Source organism: Cyprinodon tularosa, unplaced genomic scaffold (genome assembly GCF_016077235.1).
Source record: "Cyprinodon tularosa strain WSP-4 unplaced genomic scaffold, ASM1607723v1 ctg327, whole genome shotgun sequence".
Lineage (NCBI taxonomy): Eukaryota > Metazoa > Chordata > Actinopteri > Cyprinodontiformes > Cyprinodontidae > Cyprinodon > Cyprinodon tularosa.
In genome coordinates, this window is record NW_024039038.1 from 503,149 (window position 1) to 520,844 (window position 17,696).

The 17,696-nt window shown below is 34.4% G+C and overlaps 2 protein-coding genes across 2 annotated transcripts; one reads left to right on the forward strand and one right to left on the reverse strand.

Moving 5' to 3' along the window:
- The first annotated feature begins 2,355 nt into the window (after positions 1–2,355).
- Positions 2,356–5,586, forward strand: LOC119788840 (extracellular calcium-sensing receptor-like). Its single transcript, XM_038293498.1, has 6 exons — positions 2,356–2,491; positions 2,569–2,854; positions 2,941–3,771; positions 3,862–4,083; positions 4,193–4,316; positions 4,611–5,586. Exons 1-6 carry the CDS (start codon positions 2,373–2,375, stop codon positions 5,522–5,524), a joined length of 2,496 nt encoding a protein of 831 aa, XP_038149426.1. The 5' UTR covers positions 2,356–2,372; the 3' UTR covers positions 5,525–5,586.
- Positions 5,587–8,266: 2,680 nt separating this feature from the next.
- On the reverse strand, positions 8,267–14,682 carry LOC119788813 (extracellular calcium-sensing receptor-like). Its single transcript, XM_038293459.1, has 8 exons — positions 14,459–14,682; positions 14,011–14,353; positions 13,096–13,383; positions 12,142–12,693; positions 11,830–12,051; positions 11,083–11,206; positions 9,194–9,666; positions 8,267–9,096 (listed from the first exon to the last, which is right to left on the reverse strand). The coding sequence occupies exons 1-8, from the start codon at positions 14,680–14,682 to the stop codon at positions 8,674–8,676; spliced, it is 2,649 nt and encodes an 882-aa protein (XP_038149387.1). The 3' UTR covers positions 8,267–8,673.
- Positions 14,683–17,696: the final 3,014 nt, after the last annotated feature.

Sequence of the window (17,696 nt, forward strand, 5' to 3'; positions counted from 1 at the left end):
TTTTTTAAAGATTATTTTTAAACACTAGTGGCCTCTGGTAATTTAAATGGGGGAAGATATGCAACATAAATTGCCAGGCCAGAACTCAAACCTGTGATGGCCACTTTGAGTACCAAAGCCTCCGTATATAAGACACGCACATAACCCCATGCACTACCGGCCCGTCCCATGAAACTTTTTTAAATCTTAACTTTTAAACTTCCAAAAGGATAATTTAATCTAGATAATCTGCTTACTTAAAAGTTCTGTAGTTTATATTTAAGTATCCTCATAGTACAGTAAGTTTCAGGATTAACTAAACACAAATCCTTAGGTATAGAAAATTATAAACAAAGATCAAGAGAATATTTTTTAGAGAAATATCAACCTTCATTTACTATACTGAATATAAAAATATTTTTACCATAGATCTAAAAATAGCTTTTGTCATTCACTTTCAGTGGCTACGAATGGTAAGAAATGCCAAACAACCTTGCACGCTTCAGAGAGCTGTCATTGGGGAATCCCAGGACCATCACCCACCCGTATGTCGGGGATCTACTGCTCCGAAAGAGAACAGAATATTTTAATAGGATCATGAGATGAACTGACAGCACAGATTAAAGGGGAACACCTTTTTTTTTTTTTTTTTTTTTTTTTTTTTTTTATACATTGGACCCTTGATTTTACGTAATTACATCATGTTCTACTCACCCATATGAGTTTTGTGTTTTTTGGATCTGTTCTGAAGGTATTCGGTTTTGTTACATCCAAGTAACGTCTTCCTATGGGCAACGAGTTGAAGGCACAAACTAAACTGTTCATAATATATGATTTATGGTAGGCCAGCATTCAGAAAATGTAGGCAAATCACTGTCCCCCAGAAATCCCCCCACTTCATATAAACTTACAAACAACAATCTTCTCCATTGCCATCTTCCTCTTCTTATTAGCTGTAGAACTGTTTCTCTGTCTTTTTAGTGCATTCTCCTTTTTAATTTTATTTTTACTTTACTGCATTACAATCTCTAGTTCCAATGAGGTGAAATAGGCACTTCCTGTTTCCTGTTGTCATGGTGACTCGTCGAATTGGTGCTCCACTGATAATGGCTTTCATACTTGTTGCGCATGCGATTAACTCTGAGTGGAGTGTTAAAATTGAAGGGAATTGTTGGCCTGGCTGAATAGGCCAGGCGGATCGGAGAACCTCGCCTACTCAGCCAGGCTGACAATTTCCTTTAACTACCTCCTTTCAGACACTTAGACGGGTATGGGGCATTGCAGACTAACAAAAGAAGCCAAACGACCCTCATTCCAAAGTGGTGGCCCCTTTCATCTGTTTCAATTTGCATGTTTTCAAAATGAAAATAAGGTTTTGATGGGCCACTGTATAAAACCTCAAACTCAACGCTATTCCTGACATTTTGAATTGAAAAAGCTTCCTGGATGGGAAGCAAAATGTCTTCAAACTTGGAAACAAAGTCTATCTTATTGTTTTTAACTTTCCTTTTTTCACCTAATGTTTGCAGTTAATCACTGCTGCACTTTAAGAAATGGAAATGTCATGAGACCTGTACAAAACGAAATTTCATTTTGTATACAATCTCTGTATACAAAAGGACAATAAAGTTTGTCTAAGTCTAGTCTAAAGAAAGTGGAGTTCTGATTTGAAATGAAAGGTAGGTTTTAAGTTGAGCTACATACTTAAGTTTTTTAAGAGTAGGTTAAAATTATTCCTTTTAGAAAAAATTATTCAGACAAAGGTTTTGATAACTTGTTTGATACAATATTTTTTGGATAGTGCCTTTTATTCTGTTTGTTTTATGTCATTCATTTTTTTATTTAATTCAATCATCTGAGTCACCTTTTATTTAATTAGACTTGTATAGATAGTGTTGGGCAATAATCAATTACTTTATTCAAATAGTATGTTATTTGCTATAGATTTACACAAAAAGTTGGAGGACTACCTAGATACAAATGTATTGAAAGATTTGTTGTCTTGTTTTTAGAAGACTATTGTATGCACTCTGTTATGATAATGATCAAATAACAAAGTCCTAAATGATAAATACTTGAAAAAATAATTAATCTGTAAAGCAAAAATCCTACCTTTAAAAGGGGAATGTTATTATTTTGTTAATTAATTTGCATAGGGGTATTGATGTGTGGATTGCTTTTGCGTTTTTTTTTTTGTTTTTTTTTTGTATTGTAAACCTTCCCTAACTAGGAATATCCTAAGGGATATGCTCTCATATCCAACAAACTGTTATAAAAGCTTAGTCCTAACCGTTTGGCAACGCAACACAAACATGCAGAAAAATTATCTTGTACTTTTAGTTGCATTTTACATAAGCCAAGTTTATGGCTGTGGACTGACTGGAAAATTTGATATGCCATATATATTTAAGCAAGGTGATATAATGATAGGGGGGATTTTTCCAGTCTTCAATAAAGAGATAAGCAAGATCAATACATTTGAGGGGGAGCCTCTTAAAATTATGTGTGAAGGGTAACTTTATTTTCTCTTCCAAATGAATTTTATGTTTTAACCTTGTGCTAAAGCTTATTCTTCTTTCTAAATTTTAGATTTGACCTGCGTGCTTTTCGATGGACCCAAGTGATGATATTTGCAATTGATGAAATCAACAAAAATCCTGCTCTCCTTCCAAATGTTTCTCTTGGTTATAGAATCCTTGACTCTTGTGCCTCTCCTACTAACACTGTTCGTGCTGCATTGACACTGGGAGGTGAACCAGAGGGGAAGGAAATGACATCTCCTTGTCCCCCAGCTATATCTGCTCTAATAGCTGAGTCAGGATCATCTCAGTCCTTAGCTGTGGCTGAAACTCTAGGACCATTTCAACTGCCAATAGTAAGAAATAAAACAACAGTATATTGCCTATTTTGCAAAGAACTTTGTGTGATTCTTTAAAAAAAAGTATTTTTTTTCTTTTGCAGGTAAGTTATTTTTCAACATGTGCCTGTCTCAGTAACAGAGCTAAATATCCTACTTTTTTCCGAACAATTCCCAGCGACTACTTTCAGGCAAAAGCTTTGGCTTCATTAGTCAAACATTTTGGCTGGGAGTGGATTGGAGCCATACAGTCTGACAATGATTATGGAAGAAATGGAATTCTTGCATTCACTGAGGAGGTTAAGACATTAAAAATTTGTATTGCTTTTATTGGTACAGTTCTCCGAACTTACCCTCTGGATAAAATTCGGAAAGTTGTAGAAATGATCAAGCAATCTACTGTCAAAGTAATTCTTGCTTTTGTTCCGGAGGGAGACTTTTACCCTTTGATGAAGGAGATAGTTAAACAGAAAATCACTGGAATTCAGTGGATTGCTAGTGAAGCATGGATAACAGCTGCACGACCATCCACACCAGAAATGTACCAAGCTTTTGGTGGAGCTTTGGGGTTTGTTGTACAGAAGATGGCTATCCCAAATCTACATCCATTTCTGAAAGATATTAACCCTTACAGAGATCCAAGTATGCCTTTTGTGAAGGATTTTTGGGAGATAATGGTAGGTTGTCAACCCATTTCACATGGAATGGACATAAGTACAGGGAAAACAACTAAGATATGTACAGGCAATGAGAAATTGGAGAAGGATTACACCCATGACATGTTCTTCAATGTCACACAGCTTAGAGTTTCTTATAATGTGTATAAAGCTGTTTATGCTATTGCACATGCCCTTCACCAGCTGGTCTTCTGCCAACCAGCTGGAGGAAAAAACATGAATCCTTGCTTGAACCTGTCGGAAATTCATCCTAAAGAGGTAAGCAGTGATGAATAATCATGTCAGCAAAAAATGATTAAAAAAAAACCCTCCAAAAACATGCTTTTATCATGCCTTTTTTGTTATAAGGTAACATATCACTTACAAAGAGTAAACTTCAGAAACCAGTTTGGAGATCATGTGTTTTTTGATGAGAATGGCAATCCTCCTGCCTCCTATGATATCATTAACTGGCAACTCAAAAACGGACAGGTCCAGCATGTGACTGTGGGTCATTTTGCATCTGATAAAAATGGTGACTATACACTAAGCGTGCAGGAAGAAAAGATAGTTTGGAGGACAGGAAAAAATGTAATTATTTATTCTGTATCACAAGAGTCTCTAAAACAATTGCACCATTAAATTATCATACAACAAAGATTATATGTGTCAAACAGTGTTTCTTTTTTCTTTCTTTTAGGTTCCTCAATCGCTGTGCTCTAATGAATGCCCAGAAGGGAAAAGGAAAGCTCAAATCAAAGGGAAACCAAAGTGCTGTTTTGATTGTATTCCATGTGCAGATGGAACTATAGCAAACTTAACAGGTAGACAATCATGACTCACAAGAAAAACACACAACTAGTTTAATATGCATTGTGATAAAGTTGCCACCATAAAGGGGTTTGAGATTTTGACTAATGTGGGAATTTAAGTTCAAATACTCATTGCATCAGAAAAGGCTTGACTTGAAGCAACAACCCTTAAAAATGGGAGCAACTGAAATGACTTGGTATAATATGCACTGTGGGTTATATTTCCAATTGCTAACAGTTTACTTCTTCTTCTTGTCTTAAACTGGTGCCATTTTATTTCTACATTCAGTGTTTTTCCCCCAACAGGTGCAATGGAATGCACAGCCTGTCCAAAAGAATACTGGTCCAATGAGAAACACAGTGAGTGTATTCCAAAAGCAGTTGAGTTCCTGACCTACCATGAACCCATGGGAGTAGCGCTTACAGTTGTAGCGTTACTAGGGGCCGTCCTGTCACTCCTCACAATGACCATTTTTATCCACTACAGAGAAACTCCAGTAATAAAGGCCAGCAACTCAGAGCTGAGTTGCTTCTTGTTGTTTTCTCTCTTTCTGTGTTTTCTTTGCCCTCTCACCTTCATTGGTAGACCTACAGTCTGGACATGCATGCTGCGCCACACAGCTTTTGGTGTGACATTTGCTCTTTCTATTTCTTGTGTGTTAGGAAAAACTATTGTGGTAGTAACTGCATTCAAAATCAAACACCCAAGCAACAAAGTTATGGGACAGTTTAGTCCACTTCAACAAAGAATTATTGTTTGCTCTTGCACTTTGATTCAGGTAATTATCTGTATATCGTGGTTAACTTTAAATCCTCCTTTCCCTGACAAAATTTTTACATATAGTAACAAAAAAATTGTTTTACAATGTAACACAGGGTCTGAGGTTGCATTTTATGCAGTACTCGGATACATAGGGATCCTTGCAGTAATATGTTTAATCCTTGCATTTCAAGCAAGAAAATTGCCTGATAATTTTAATGAAGCCAAATATATAACGTTCAGTATGCTGATATTCTGTGCTGTCTGGATCACTTTTATCCCAGCATATGTCAGCTCTCCTGGAAAGTTTACAGTCGCTGTGGAGATTTTTGCAATTTTGTCATCAGCATATGGTTTATTGATCAGCATTTTTGCTAAAAAATGTCACATAATCCTAATGAAGCCAGAAAAGAACACAAAAAGGTATGTTATCGGAGTAAATGCTATAAAAAAAGCATAATCTGAAAATATTAGATATTATTCACTCTGTCTACACAGTTTCAGTATATGAGTAAGATATTCCAAAATGGCTTGAATAAAAATTTAAAAGTATATTAGCGCATTGGCTGTAAAGAAATATTTGCATCATAATGTAAACAACTTAAATATAAAGCGATGTTGTGTGACTCTTAACATCTAGGGGTACTAGATCTGTAATTTCCAGGTGTCGGCCCCGAAAGCAACTGGCAACAGTGCACTCTAGCAAAAATAAAGTCTCCCTCCAAGTTTTTAAATCTAATTGTAGACCAGTTTGGACAAGCATACTCAGAAGTTATGAACTTACTTTTAAAGAGGAGGCCACATTCACCCCCGTAGATTAAATTGTGTAACGTAAAACCAAAAATATGTCTGATCAGGTACATGTTCAAACTTGTTTTAATAGCTAATATAAACTTTTTAGGGTTAGCTCTCATTTAAGGGAGCTCATAATTACACAAACTGGCGCATTGGGTCACATGACTAATTGGGTGACAAATTAGACCCCCTCAAGTAACTTAAATTTAACTTAAATTAGATATATATTAATAAGCTTATACTCAGGTCAAAAGATAGAGTGTTGTTTTAACTACTGAGTAGCAGTTTTTATTATTTTGCAATAGTACAAAGGCTTTTTTCAATCTCAAAGAGAAAGCTTTGACAATAGGTACACTTTAAATTTGTTTCTGATTAACATAATTAAACTTAACACTTTTTTAATTAAGTTTTTTTAAGATTTTCAGACATGAGCAACTCATTAGGATTAGTCTGAGATGTCAAAATCAGTCAAACTACCTCTTTGTGTATGATCTTCATGAAGGAATCATTAAATAAGTGGATTTTGCATGATATAGGCCTTTAATATGCATTGTATGAAAACCATTTTCTTAACAAGTCACTGTTTGGATGTATTTTTATTTGATAATGGTCAATAATATATTTGACAATAAAGAAGCTAAAATCCCATAAAGTGTGATAATATTCATTACAAGGGTATTACCTGAGATATATTATCTTAAGAAATACTTTTTATTTCTTTTTTGCTGTGAATACAAATTGATCCAAAAGATGTGTTTTTGATACAAGTACATGAAAGGTTACGAATAATACACCAAATTGACAAAATAGCTCAAAAATATGTTCCTAGTTTCAAAAAGGTCATATCTTTAGAAAAGGTAAAACCTTAATTTCAACATGAATAGTTATCTTGTATTATATGAAATATGTAGATAATCGAGTTTTTACCATTTTTTAGGGCTAAAATGTTGAAGAAAAAAAAAAAAGAGTACAGAACCAAAAGAAAAAAACCGAAAGACATTAAATCCTATATCATATTTGTGAACCTTAATATTCCAAATAACTTATTTGGAATTCCAGATTCAAGTAAAATCAATGTAGCTTTAATTCAACTGTACCAATTCACAACAATTGCCTTTTAAATATAAATATTAGATAAAATTAAAGACAGGAAAAAAGTAGTATTTGTTAATGGAGACTTCTATTTGATAAATTTAACAGATCTGTTTTAGATGAGTGTATCGACTCAGCCTGCTACCCAGACAAGCACAAGCAGTGGTCTTATTTTGACTCAGATGACCCTGATTCAACCCACCTCCATACCTTTCTCCAACACCGTAGCTAAGCTCCTTCTGACTTTTCCATGGTGCTTCTTCAATCTCATCCTTATCATAGTGTAATTCCTCCTGAACTTTTACTGCATTCCCCGCCACATCTCAATCGGTACAGCAGAAGACCGCCATGTTGAGCCTGGTTCTGCCAGAGGTTTCTTTCAAAAGGGGAGTTTTTACTCTCCACTGTCGCTTCATGCTTGCTCATGGACAGGTTCTTGCAAACCTGTGTTTATCCAAGCTGGACATCTATCTTCCGAGTCCCGGATCAAGCACTACTATCAGCCTACACAGTCTACTGGATCTCACCAATACCGCTCAAGCAGATCGTCTCACAAACCAGCATTCTATGAACTGAACCAACTTCATCTCCACTCCACCACCAGTTTCAGGCCTGGAGGGTTTCAGGCTTGTTCTCTTACACCTGCTAACACATATTAAAGTAAAATTCACTGCTGTTTCCTGCCAAGGTCTGGGCACCAAAGTCTTAAAATTATGTATCAATAAAATTCTTCTAATTGTCTTTTTCTTGATTGAGTTTTTCAGATTGAAGGGAAGAATGAAGTCGAAGCCCTTTAATTTATAATAACACTAGTGTCACTATTCTGCGATGGACTGGCGACCTGTCCAGGGTGTACCCCGCCTATCGCCCAATGACTGCTGGAGATAGGCACCAGCACCCCTCGCGACCCCACTTGGGATAAGAGTGTAAGAAAATGGATGGATGGATGGATGGATGGATGGATGGATGGATGGATGGATGGATGGATGGATGGATGGATGGATGGATGGATGGATGGATGGATGGATGGATGGATGGATAGTGTCACTATTGAATAAGATTGTGCAAGATAATTTATCATCTTTCAGTTTTATATTAAGTCACATATTCTTGGAAGATATTTAAGGAGGAAAAATAATGGCACTGATGTATTTCTATATATATTTATTCTTTTTATTTATTTAAATTAGACATATACAAGACTTAACTGAGCCAGTAGTTATTTAAATCTCATTTACAGATTTCCATATGATAAATTAAACATGAATAAGTTGTAGTTAAAGTAACTGAATTGACTGAACATACAAAGTCAACAATAAATATGGAACTTATCTAACAGGATTATATGTCCATTCCAGTAATAGGCAAGGTATTTGCTGCTTAAACTTGGGTGATCATGTGACTTTTCTTGATGATATCCTTGTTCACATAGACACAGAATCTTGTCAGAATATTGTACATTCTATTTGTTGGAAAATTAGTCCATGTTAAAGTTCCTCACAGGGTTGATTAATTCATAAATTCTTGTTTTTAGCTTATCTTTCTTTTTCCTATTGTACCCCATATTTGAGAAAACATTTACTGAATGTTACTGTTCCTCATTCTGACATGTTCATCAGTCACCAAAATACCTGTAGATTTTTTTTTGTATATTCAAAGATCTTTAATATGAGTCTTTGGGTCCCTCCTTTTGCTAATTGTGTCGCAGTTGTTTCTCAGTTTTTATCTTTGCATCAGTTGTTTCTTTGTGTTCTTTTCAGGTTTCAGCAAAATGACATAGCACTTTGGAGCAAAAATGCAAAAGAGTAATCCTAGAGCTGAGGCTAAAATAGCAAAAACATGGACAGCAACAGTATATTTTCCAATGGTGCTCATATAAACTGGGATAAAAGTAACCCAAACAGCAAAGAAGATCAGTATGCTAAAGGTAATGAACTTGGCCTCGTTGAAATGATCAGGCAGCTTCCGTGCCAAAAAGGCCAACGCGAGGCACATGCAAGCCAGGATTCCGATGTATCCAAGAACAAGCCAAAAACCAACATCTGAACCAGTTGCACATTCAATGATTATTTTAGAGCTGTGGTAATCTGTATTGTAATTGGCATGGGGTGGACTGGTAAGCAGCCAAATAAGACAGACAAGAATCTTGAGGGGACAGAAAGACAAAAAGACAGTGGTTTTAAACTGATTTGAAATGACAAAAAAAAAAAAAAGATATTGCTCAACTAGAAAGATTTACTACCTGGACAGCTGTTCCCAAAAACACACTGGCTCTCTGCTGTTTGTTTCCAAACCATTTCATTGCATTACTTCCTGGTAATCTGGACCTGAAAGCCATTAAAACCACTGTTGTCTTGGCCAGGAGGCATGAAAGACAGAGGGCAAAACTGATCCCAAATGCTGGATATCTGATCCAGCAGAGCCAGTCTGAAGGCTTACCAAGGAACAGTAGACCAACAAGGAAGCAAATGGTGATAAAGATCAGCAGCAGAAAGCTCAACTCCATGTTGTTTGCTCGAACTAGAGCTGTGTCTTTATAAGAGTAGAATATAGCAATGATAATAAGGGAAAAAGATGCTCCTATTGTCAAGGCAGCACACAGCAGAACACCCATGAGCTCAAAGTAAGATAGATACTCAATTGTTTTAGGTATGCAGAGATCTCTGTCAGTATTAGGCCATGTGTCGTCAGAACATCTTGAGCAATCTAAAGAATCTGAATATGGAGGAAGAAGAAAAAACTTTCAAAAGCCACATTTAAAGCTGTATCTTGCAGGAGAACAAGCACAATATCCCAGAGAAACGAAAATAAAGATGATCTTTATGGAAGGCTGGTCAGTTTGTAACAGGTGAACTGGAAATGGTGTTATTTATTAAAATGAATGCTTCACATGCAGTATATGATCATTTAAGATCAGTTTCTATCAAGGAAGTTTAAAATGCTGATTAGGCAAATCATTCAAAGAAACATTATTTTGCTAAGGTTAAATGTACCTCTTGGATTTGCATTTCAGATTGATTTGAACACATTCCAATTGTTCTAAATAAGTAAAAAACTAATTTGACCTAATTCCAAAGTTATTCAAGATAAAATTTGGTTCTAAAAATTTTAATCCATGCTAAATTGTGACATCATAGCATCATTGTATTGATTATGGTTTTCTGCCATTTTCATTTCTTCTTCTTTGTGTACATAGTAGCTTAGTTTAGTTAAGTTTCGATAGTTTAGTCAAGAGTTTGTACCTAAAATATTTTTAGCTTGGAGCTGTTGATTTTCGTTTAGCTCTTATGTTTTAAATCGAAGCTGTTGTGAATTTATTTAATGCTGAAATAATGTATTTGCTACCCCTACTGGCAAATGTGGCAGACTTATGAATCTACTTGGTCTTGCAAAGAACCAAGAAAAGAAAAAGAAAAAAAGAGGAAAAAGAAGAGAGAAAGGAAAAAAAGAAAAAAAAAAAGTGAAGCTTGAAGCTTAAGTTAAGCTGAGTATTGGCCTTCTTTCTGATAATTTCGACTATTAACTCTCTTACATTTGAACACAACTACCGGTAGTTCATTGCCATTTAATTCTCGGATGTAAAGTTTATCCCTTAAGATAAAAACTAAGTTGAGACAATGTTATAACAGCAAAAAAAGATACCCTCAGTATGCTAGGTCCCAGTAAAAAAAATGACTGAGATAAGTACAGTATCAACAATGACACACATCCTTTATAGATAGCCTGTGTAATATATATTTCAAAATGGTAACATGCATTGCAAGATAGAAACAGATCTGTACTGGGCCTAAATTTGAAAACCTGAAAAAACAAAATAAGAAGGACATAAAACCAAGCTTCCCTCCCTTTCTTTTAAATTTATATCCTTTATATCCAGGTTACATTGATATTCACAATGGCATTTTAAATGAGACTTAAGCTTGTCAAATTTGAATAGCTTTAACTTGCTTTTTGTATCAAAATTCCTATCTAAATATATATTTTATGGGATAATTCAGACCGGCTATTCACATAAATGTTATTTTCAGACGGCTAAGAGCCAGAACAATACCTACAGATGCACAGGGTGAACATACAAGCTCCATCTATAACTTTACTTAATGTGTTTTCATAGTGAAAGAAAGGACATACCAGTTGTATTACTAAACTCTCCTTCAGCACAAGGGACACAGTCATAACAGCAAATAGGTTCTCCTTTTCTTCTGGCAACACGGGAACCTGGAGGACAGCTATTGCTGCACACAGACTGGACTGCCTATTAGAGACTCAGATGTAATGTTAAAATCATTAATGAGTATTTAACATGTTAGTCTCTCTTTAAATGTATTCATATATTATCAAAAATATAGAAGTAAAAAAATTTAATAAGATACTTTCAAACTTAACACAAAACTCTTGCTTTAATAAATATTTGATTCTATATAGACAGTAGTTACATACTGTATGTGTTCATAAAAAGTTACTCAATAAAATGGGAGTTAAGGATCAGAAAATGCTTTCAGATTTTGTTCATAATCGACTTTAAATGTTAAGTGCAATATAAGTACATTGAAATTATCGATAAAAGTTATTAAACTACTCTTAAAAACTTAAAGGAGGATTCATGAATATTTGTAAAAACAAACAATACGATGACTTTGAAATAATGAGATGATAACTATGCTATATAGTTTTGAATCAAAACCTTTGAAAGCCAACAATTCTTTAATTAAATACAACTGAAAATATACAAACAAAAACTTTTAAGGAACGGATAATACTTATTTAAGAAAGCATGTTGCACATCAATACAATTAATTTAACTGATGAGTGAATCAGCAGTGCACAGAAGAGTCTAAGTGGTGAACATGGTCTCAGGCCTGTTTGTGTAGAACACACCTGCTTTCCAACTGGCCACATAATCGCTGAGTCATTTATGACCAAGCTGCGTCCAGCAGGAAGGGAGGCATCGTAGAAACCTACTTTTACCAAATTTAGATATCCATCAGGCCCCCTCTGCCAGTTCATTAGATCATAATAAGCAATTGGGTCACCATTTTGATCAAAGTTGACTTTCTCTCCTAGTGCGGAAAAATTTGCAAGCTTCATGTAATGGAGAAGCTAAAGGAATAAAAATAAGGAGCATTTAAAAAATGCTTCTCATTGTCTCTAAAATTATATGGATAGCATACAGCATTTTACTTCTCTCACCTGCCAGGGTTCAAAATTCTTTGGATCTGCACAAGTTTTTTTAAGAAACGGTCCTTCTCCAGCTTTGCAATTACTCATATCTTGCAAGGCATAAGCTACAAGATACACAGCTTTGTAGACATTATAGGACACTCGCAGTTGCGTGACATCAGAATAAGGAGAGTAAACGTCATTCAAATCTTCAGTCCCTTTACACGGAGCTCTGCCTTGATTGCTTCCTAACCCATGAAAGTGGATGTTGACAGATCCATTTAGTCGACAGTTAAATGTTTCCTCCCAAAATTCTGTTAAGAATGCTAGTTTATGAATAGCTGAATGTGTGAGATCCAGAAGATGTTGCTGCAGCCCTGGTATCACAATAGCTCTCTGTATTGCAAATCCAAGAGTGCCCTTTAGAAGATTGTCTGATTTTTCCCAAAGCGACTTAGAGTTGGCCCAGGCCTCACTGGCTATCCATTGAAAGCCAGTCAAATTTAGACGTTGCATTTCTCTTAGAATGCCCTGCATCTCTGCCTCTCCTGAAAAGTTAATGATGACTTTTGAAGATGACCTCTGGTGAAGGAAAATTCAGAGATTACATTACATTACATGACAATTAAGGAGTTAGGATGTCGTGGATCTTTTCTTTTCCATTAAATATCTTGAATAAGCAAAGATAGTAAAAGTAAAGGTACTATAAAATATACATCTCTTACAGAATAACCTTTGTTCACAACCTTTTAAATTAGTGCAATAACTCAACAAAAAAAAACAAAAGAGAAAAGGTTTTTAAAAGTAATTAGTATAAAGTGCTTATCTTTTAACTATAACTGAATACAGTATTTAAACTTTTTTGTTTGTTTATTCACAGTAGTCATGCACTGGACATCTGAGCATTAAAGAACATGTTACTTCATTTCAATCATTTTCCATGATGAACTTAAAAACATAGTAGTTGTAGTATGTAAAACACACCTGAATTATATTAAGAAGCTTTTCAAGATCCTGGTGGCTTAGACCCACAGGGTAGAAATGTGTGTAGGCAGCACATACACCATAATGCACTGATTCCTGAAGGAAAAGCTGTATGGCAAAGCGAGCATAATCAGATTCTACTCCAATAACTCCCACCCAGGTCCAGCCAAAATAGCGGACCAACTGGGCCAGGGCTTTAATCTGGAAGGCGTCACTAGGCATTGTCCTCATGAAGGTGGGAAATTCCCTTTGATTGCTCAGGCAGCTGCATGAGGCAAAATAGCTCACCTAAAATTACAGCAAACAGTGGTTGACCTTTTGCACTACTGTTCTTTTAAAAGACTGGAGAAAATGCATCAAATTACATAGAACAAAATTACCTTGTACTTTACGACAGTCAATACAACTTACTTAAAAGGCTGAATAGATGTAGTTTTGAGACATAAGAATGCATGTATTGTCATCTCAGTTTTCCCAATATATCCTTTTTGGAAAGATTGAACTTCATTAAACAGGAATAAATCTGAATCATGCTGGTTTTTTAAAGTTAAAATAACTGTAATACTGCTATAATATATTATATAATAATATATTATATTCTATCTATCTATCTATCTATCTATCTATCTATCTATCTATCTATATAAATACATATATATATGACTTAGACTTAGACAGATTTATTTGACATTTTGTTTACACAAGTGTAAAACAAAAAGAAATTTCGTTTAGAACAGCTCTGGGCAATTTCATTTATATATATATATATATATATATATATATATATATATATATATATATATATATATATATATATATATATATATATATATATATATATATATATATATATATATATATATATAAAGGCATGTTTAAAATTATAAAATAAAAAAGAAGCTTAGATAGTCTTACCACTGGAATATGAAAAGAACCCAGACTTTGTAGCAGAGCCATAGAAACACCAGACCCAGCGTCACCTATGATAACTGAGGACAGCGTTCTGTTCACAGCAGAACATCCTAAATGAAGGGCTTCATTTTTACTTGCAATTCTCCTTCCTCTCTCAGCTTTAAGGCCTCTCTCTGGCTCTCCATTCACTAACAAAAATGATGCTCTCAAGGAAACAGATATCTCATCACAGCTGTCAAGAATGTGATAACCAAGTTTGAGTTGTGGCAAGAGATCGGTGCGCTCGTTGATTTCTCTGATCGTAAAAGCCATTGTCTGCATCCAGCGAAGCGCACGAGCACTGAAACTGTAGACAGAGAAATAATTACTCCACATTTATTTTTATAAACATTACTGCAACCAAATCAGTTAAGAACATTTTGCACAAGTCAATTGAATTTTTAAAACTTACTAATTATAAGAATTAGGTGATGGTCTTTCTTTAAATGTGAGAAGAGAGGGTACAGGGCTGTAATGTAGAGGGAATAAACCCCCAATAACCACATCACCATCTTCATAAAGACTGTTTGACCCTTCTTCTCCCAGGAAAACACAGTTATATTGAGCAGCTGCTGATCCCTGTTTTCCTTTAAATAGAGACAGAGAGAAAAGGAGTGTGGCAGCCAGCAAAGCCATGTTTGCCTCAGGTGTCAAAGAAGATTGAAATAAAGTTTGAAAAAATCCGATATTTATACTGTAGTTGGCACACATGTCGGCACCACCCAGAAAAAATGGTTGCAGCATAATTGGTTGTGATACAGAACCTTCTGCTCTGTTGGATACTGCAAATGAGCTTTATCATTAGATCTTATGTTGAAGCTAATCACACTGTGATAAATAATTTACACCCTTATTACATTTTGGGGATCAATAGTTTTGTTTTTGTTTTTTTTTAGATCTTTTAATCTGCTCTGCTCTGTAGGTTACTATTTTGATCTGCTTAACATGCCAAAAATGCATCAATCTTATAATACATTTTAAAAATATTTGTTTATCCTCAAAGACTACCAAGGGCTACATTCCTTACAGAAGTAATGTGACTGTCACTAGAAGTGATCAATAAAGCTTCGATGAAAAATATTATAACTAACATTTTAAGTCCCTGTTGTCACAAATGTGCTATATATTTTAAAGGTAGTGTCTTATTTATTATATTATTCTTTGGCTTCCACTCTACAACAAAAAAACAATCATATGTAAATAAAATTATAATAATTTCAAATATTAAAATGCAGCTTGGTTTAACTTCCATATCTCCTTCATATTTTCCTAAAACCAATTTTATTAACAATAAATAAATAAATAATGTGATTTAAAAAAATACTTTTAATAGTACTGTTAATTATAATTTTCATACAATGATTTTTTTTATATCGAAAATATTTTTCATGGTGAAATTTTTAAAAACAGGTCAAGTCCCATGAGTCTACTGTCTAACTTATTACCCTAAATTACCCTAGACTGGCGATACAGCACATCATTGTATTCTTTTCTTTTTTTTCTAATCAGCATCCCCTTGGTCTTTTCTTTAAAAATTAATATATAAGTACAGAGTTGGTGCTTTGCCATCTTAAAATGATTCCTTTTAGATTTAGCTGAATAGTAAATTTTGTTCCTTACCTACTGCATGTGGTGGAAGATTTTCATTCAGCCTGTGATTATTTTTATCTTGTTTTGCTTAAGATACATTATCCATATATTGCCTTAAGAGGATGTGCTTGGTGCCATTTGGCATATTTTCAAGTGTTTCCTACTGATTGTGTTTATAGAGTTGGAGTCAGAGGAGATTCACAATCTAGTTTTTTGCTAAGGCCAGCTAAGGAGGAATGTTGATAACAGCCTGGTTTAGGCTAGAATAAACTTACTTTTCCCCCTCCTCTGTGATGTATAAAACTGTATGCAAACCTTCCTCCAAAGATTTATGCCTCTCTGAGAGCGGGAGCTTTTAAATGTTTTGTGCCTTTAAATAAATTTGAAAGGTGAAAAACAAAATACCAACTTTTCTTTGTTTTACAGAGTGGTTGTCTCTCCCTCTTTGATAAAAAAAGAAATTTCCCGATGTGGACCCGATGGAGTTTCTTTGGTTTTAGCAGGTGGTGGCAGGCTAACAGATGGAAACTGTCATAATGTTCAACGCACTTTTGCTAATGGTGCAAACAAGCAGGAACAACTTATGGGGTTGGTGTTTAAGTTTTAAGACTGGTATGCAATCAGAAATCTACTTCAAGTGTGAATGTTGTTTGTTTTTTTATTATGTGTGTTTATTATCATGTGTGTTTTACATTTATATTTATATGAATTTACTAAGGTAACTTCATATTTCCTTTTTCAGCTATGTGTCTGTACGTCAAATAATGACCTCGAAAAGGGCATTTGTTAATATATTACATGTCATAGGTGCATAAATGCGTGTTTCTGGACACCTTCAAATGTATGTTGTTGTGGCTGCTTTGTCATGTTTACATTTTTACATGATGCTATATCTGTGTTAATTGTGCTTTGGTGCTCGCTGTCTCAATGAAATGAACTTAGTGGTTAAGTTGTGAAGAATGTAATATTTCCAATTATGATAAAGATGTCTATATCGGTCAAAGTTTTCCCGTTGTAATTTTCATGCATTCTGAGGTATTATTTGTAAACGCTTTAAAACGGCGATCCGGTTTTGAGAGAGGGAAACGGGGGAAGACTGCAAGGATGCTGAACACTTCAAGTGCCACCCACATGGGGTTTTCAAATCATTGTTGTTGTTTAAAAAAAGTACTTGCTGGAAAAATTAAAATGGACTTACTTGTCGATAAAAGACAAACTGAAAAGACTAGAGAAATGTTCTTACTTGAAGTTCTTTACTAACTTATTTTGGTCATTGCTGTAACTGCTGTAATCTTTGAATCAGATCTTCTTTACCTCATTTGGCATTTTCTAATTGTCTAGTTTTAAGGAATTTGTAAACTTTTGCATATGCAGTTTTGGATGCAATTTTAATATTTGCAGTTTTTCCAGATTTGAAAGTTTTTTCCTTAGTTTTTTTATTGATCACATGATACTTCACTGTTTTGTAGTTTACTCTGTTTTTTACCCCTTGAGTTGTATCTGCTTCTATTGGAATACTTGAAACTTTTTAATTTAACTTTTTTTATTATTATGATTATTATTATTATAATATAAGTTTTTGTGCTGATTTTGCTAAGTTTTTCGGTCACATTTTTAAAATTTGCTGCTAACACAATACTTGACATTTGGTTATTACTTAGTTATCACACATTTGGAAGTTTTTTCCTTTTTTGTTATTGATAATATAATTATTTTGTGTTTTATAGTTTGCTTTGTTTATGGATCTTAAATATGTTCCCTTTATTTATTCACAAAATGCCTGGACTCCTGAATATAAACAATCATTAAATACCTTACTTAAATCAAATGACTTCTTCTGCCACACAGTAAGAACGATAAGTAATAAAAACAAAATCAGACATATAAAGTTAAACATAAATTTAAATGTAGTTGCAGTTGATTGGCTTATTGGAGAACCAAATTCAATTATTGCTTTGTTATTCCATTGTTTATTATTACCTTCAGGTCATTAAGCAAAGCATCTAAATATCCAATCACAACATTCCCATTTAAAAAAAAGCAAGGTTGTATTCTCTATA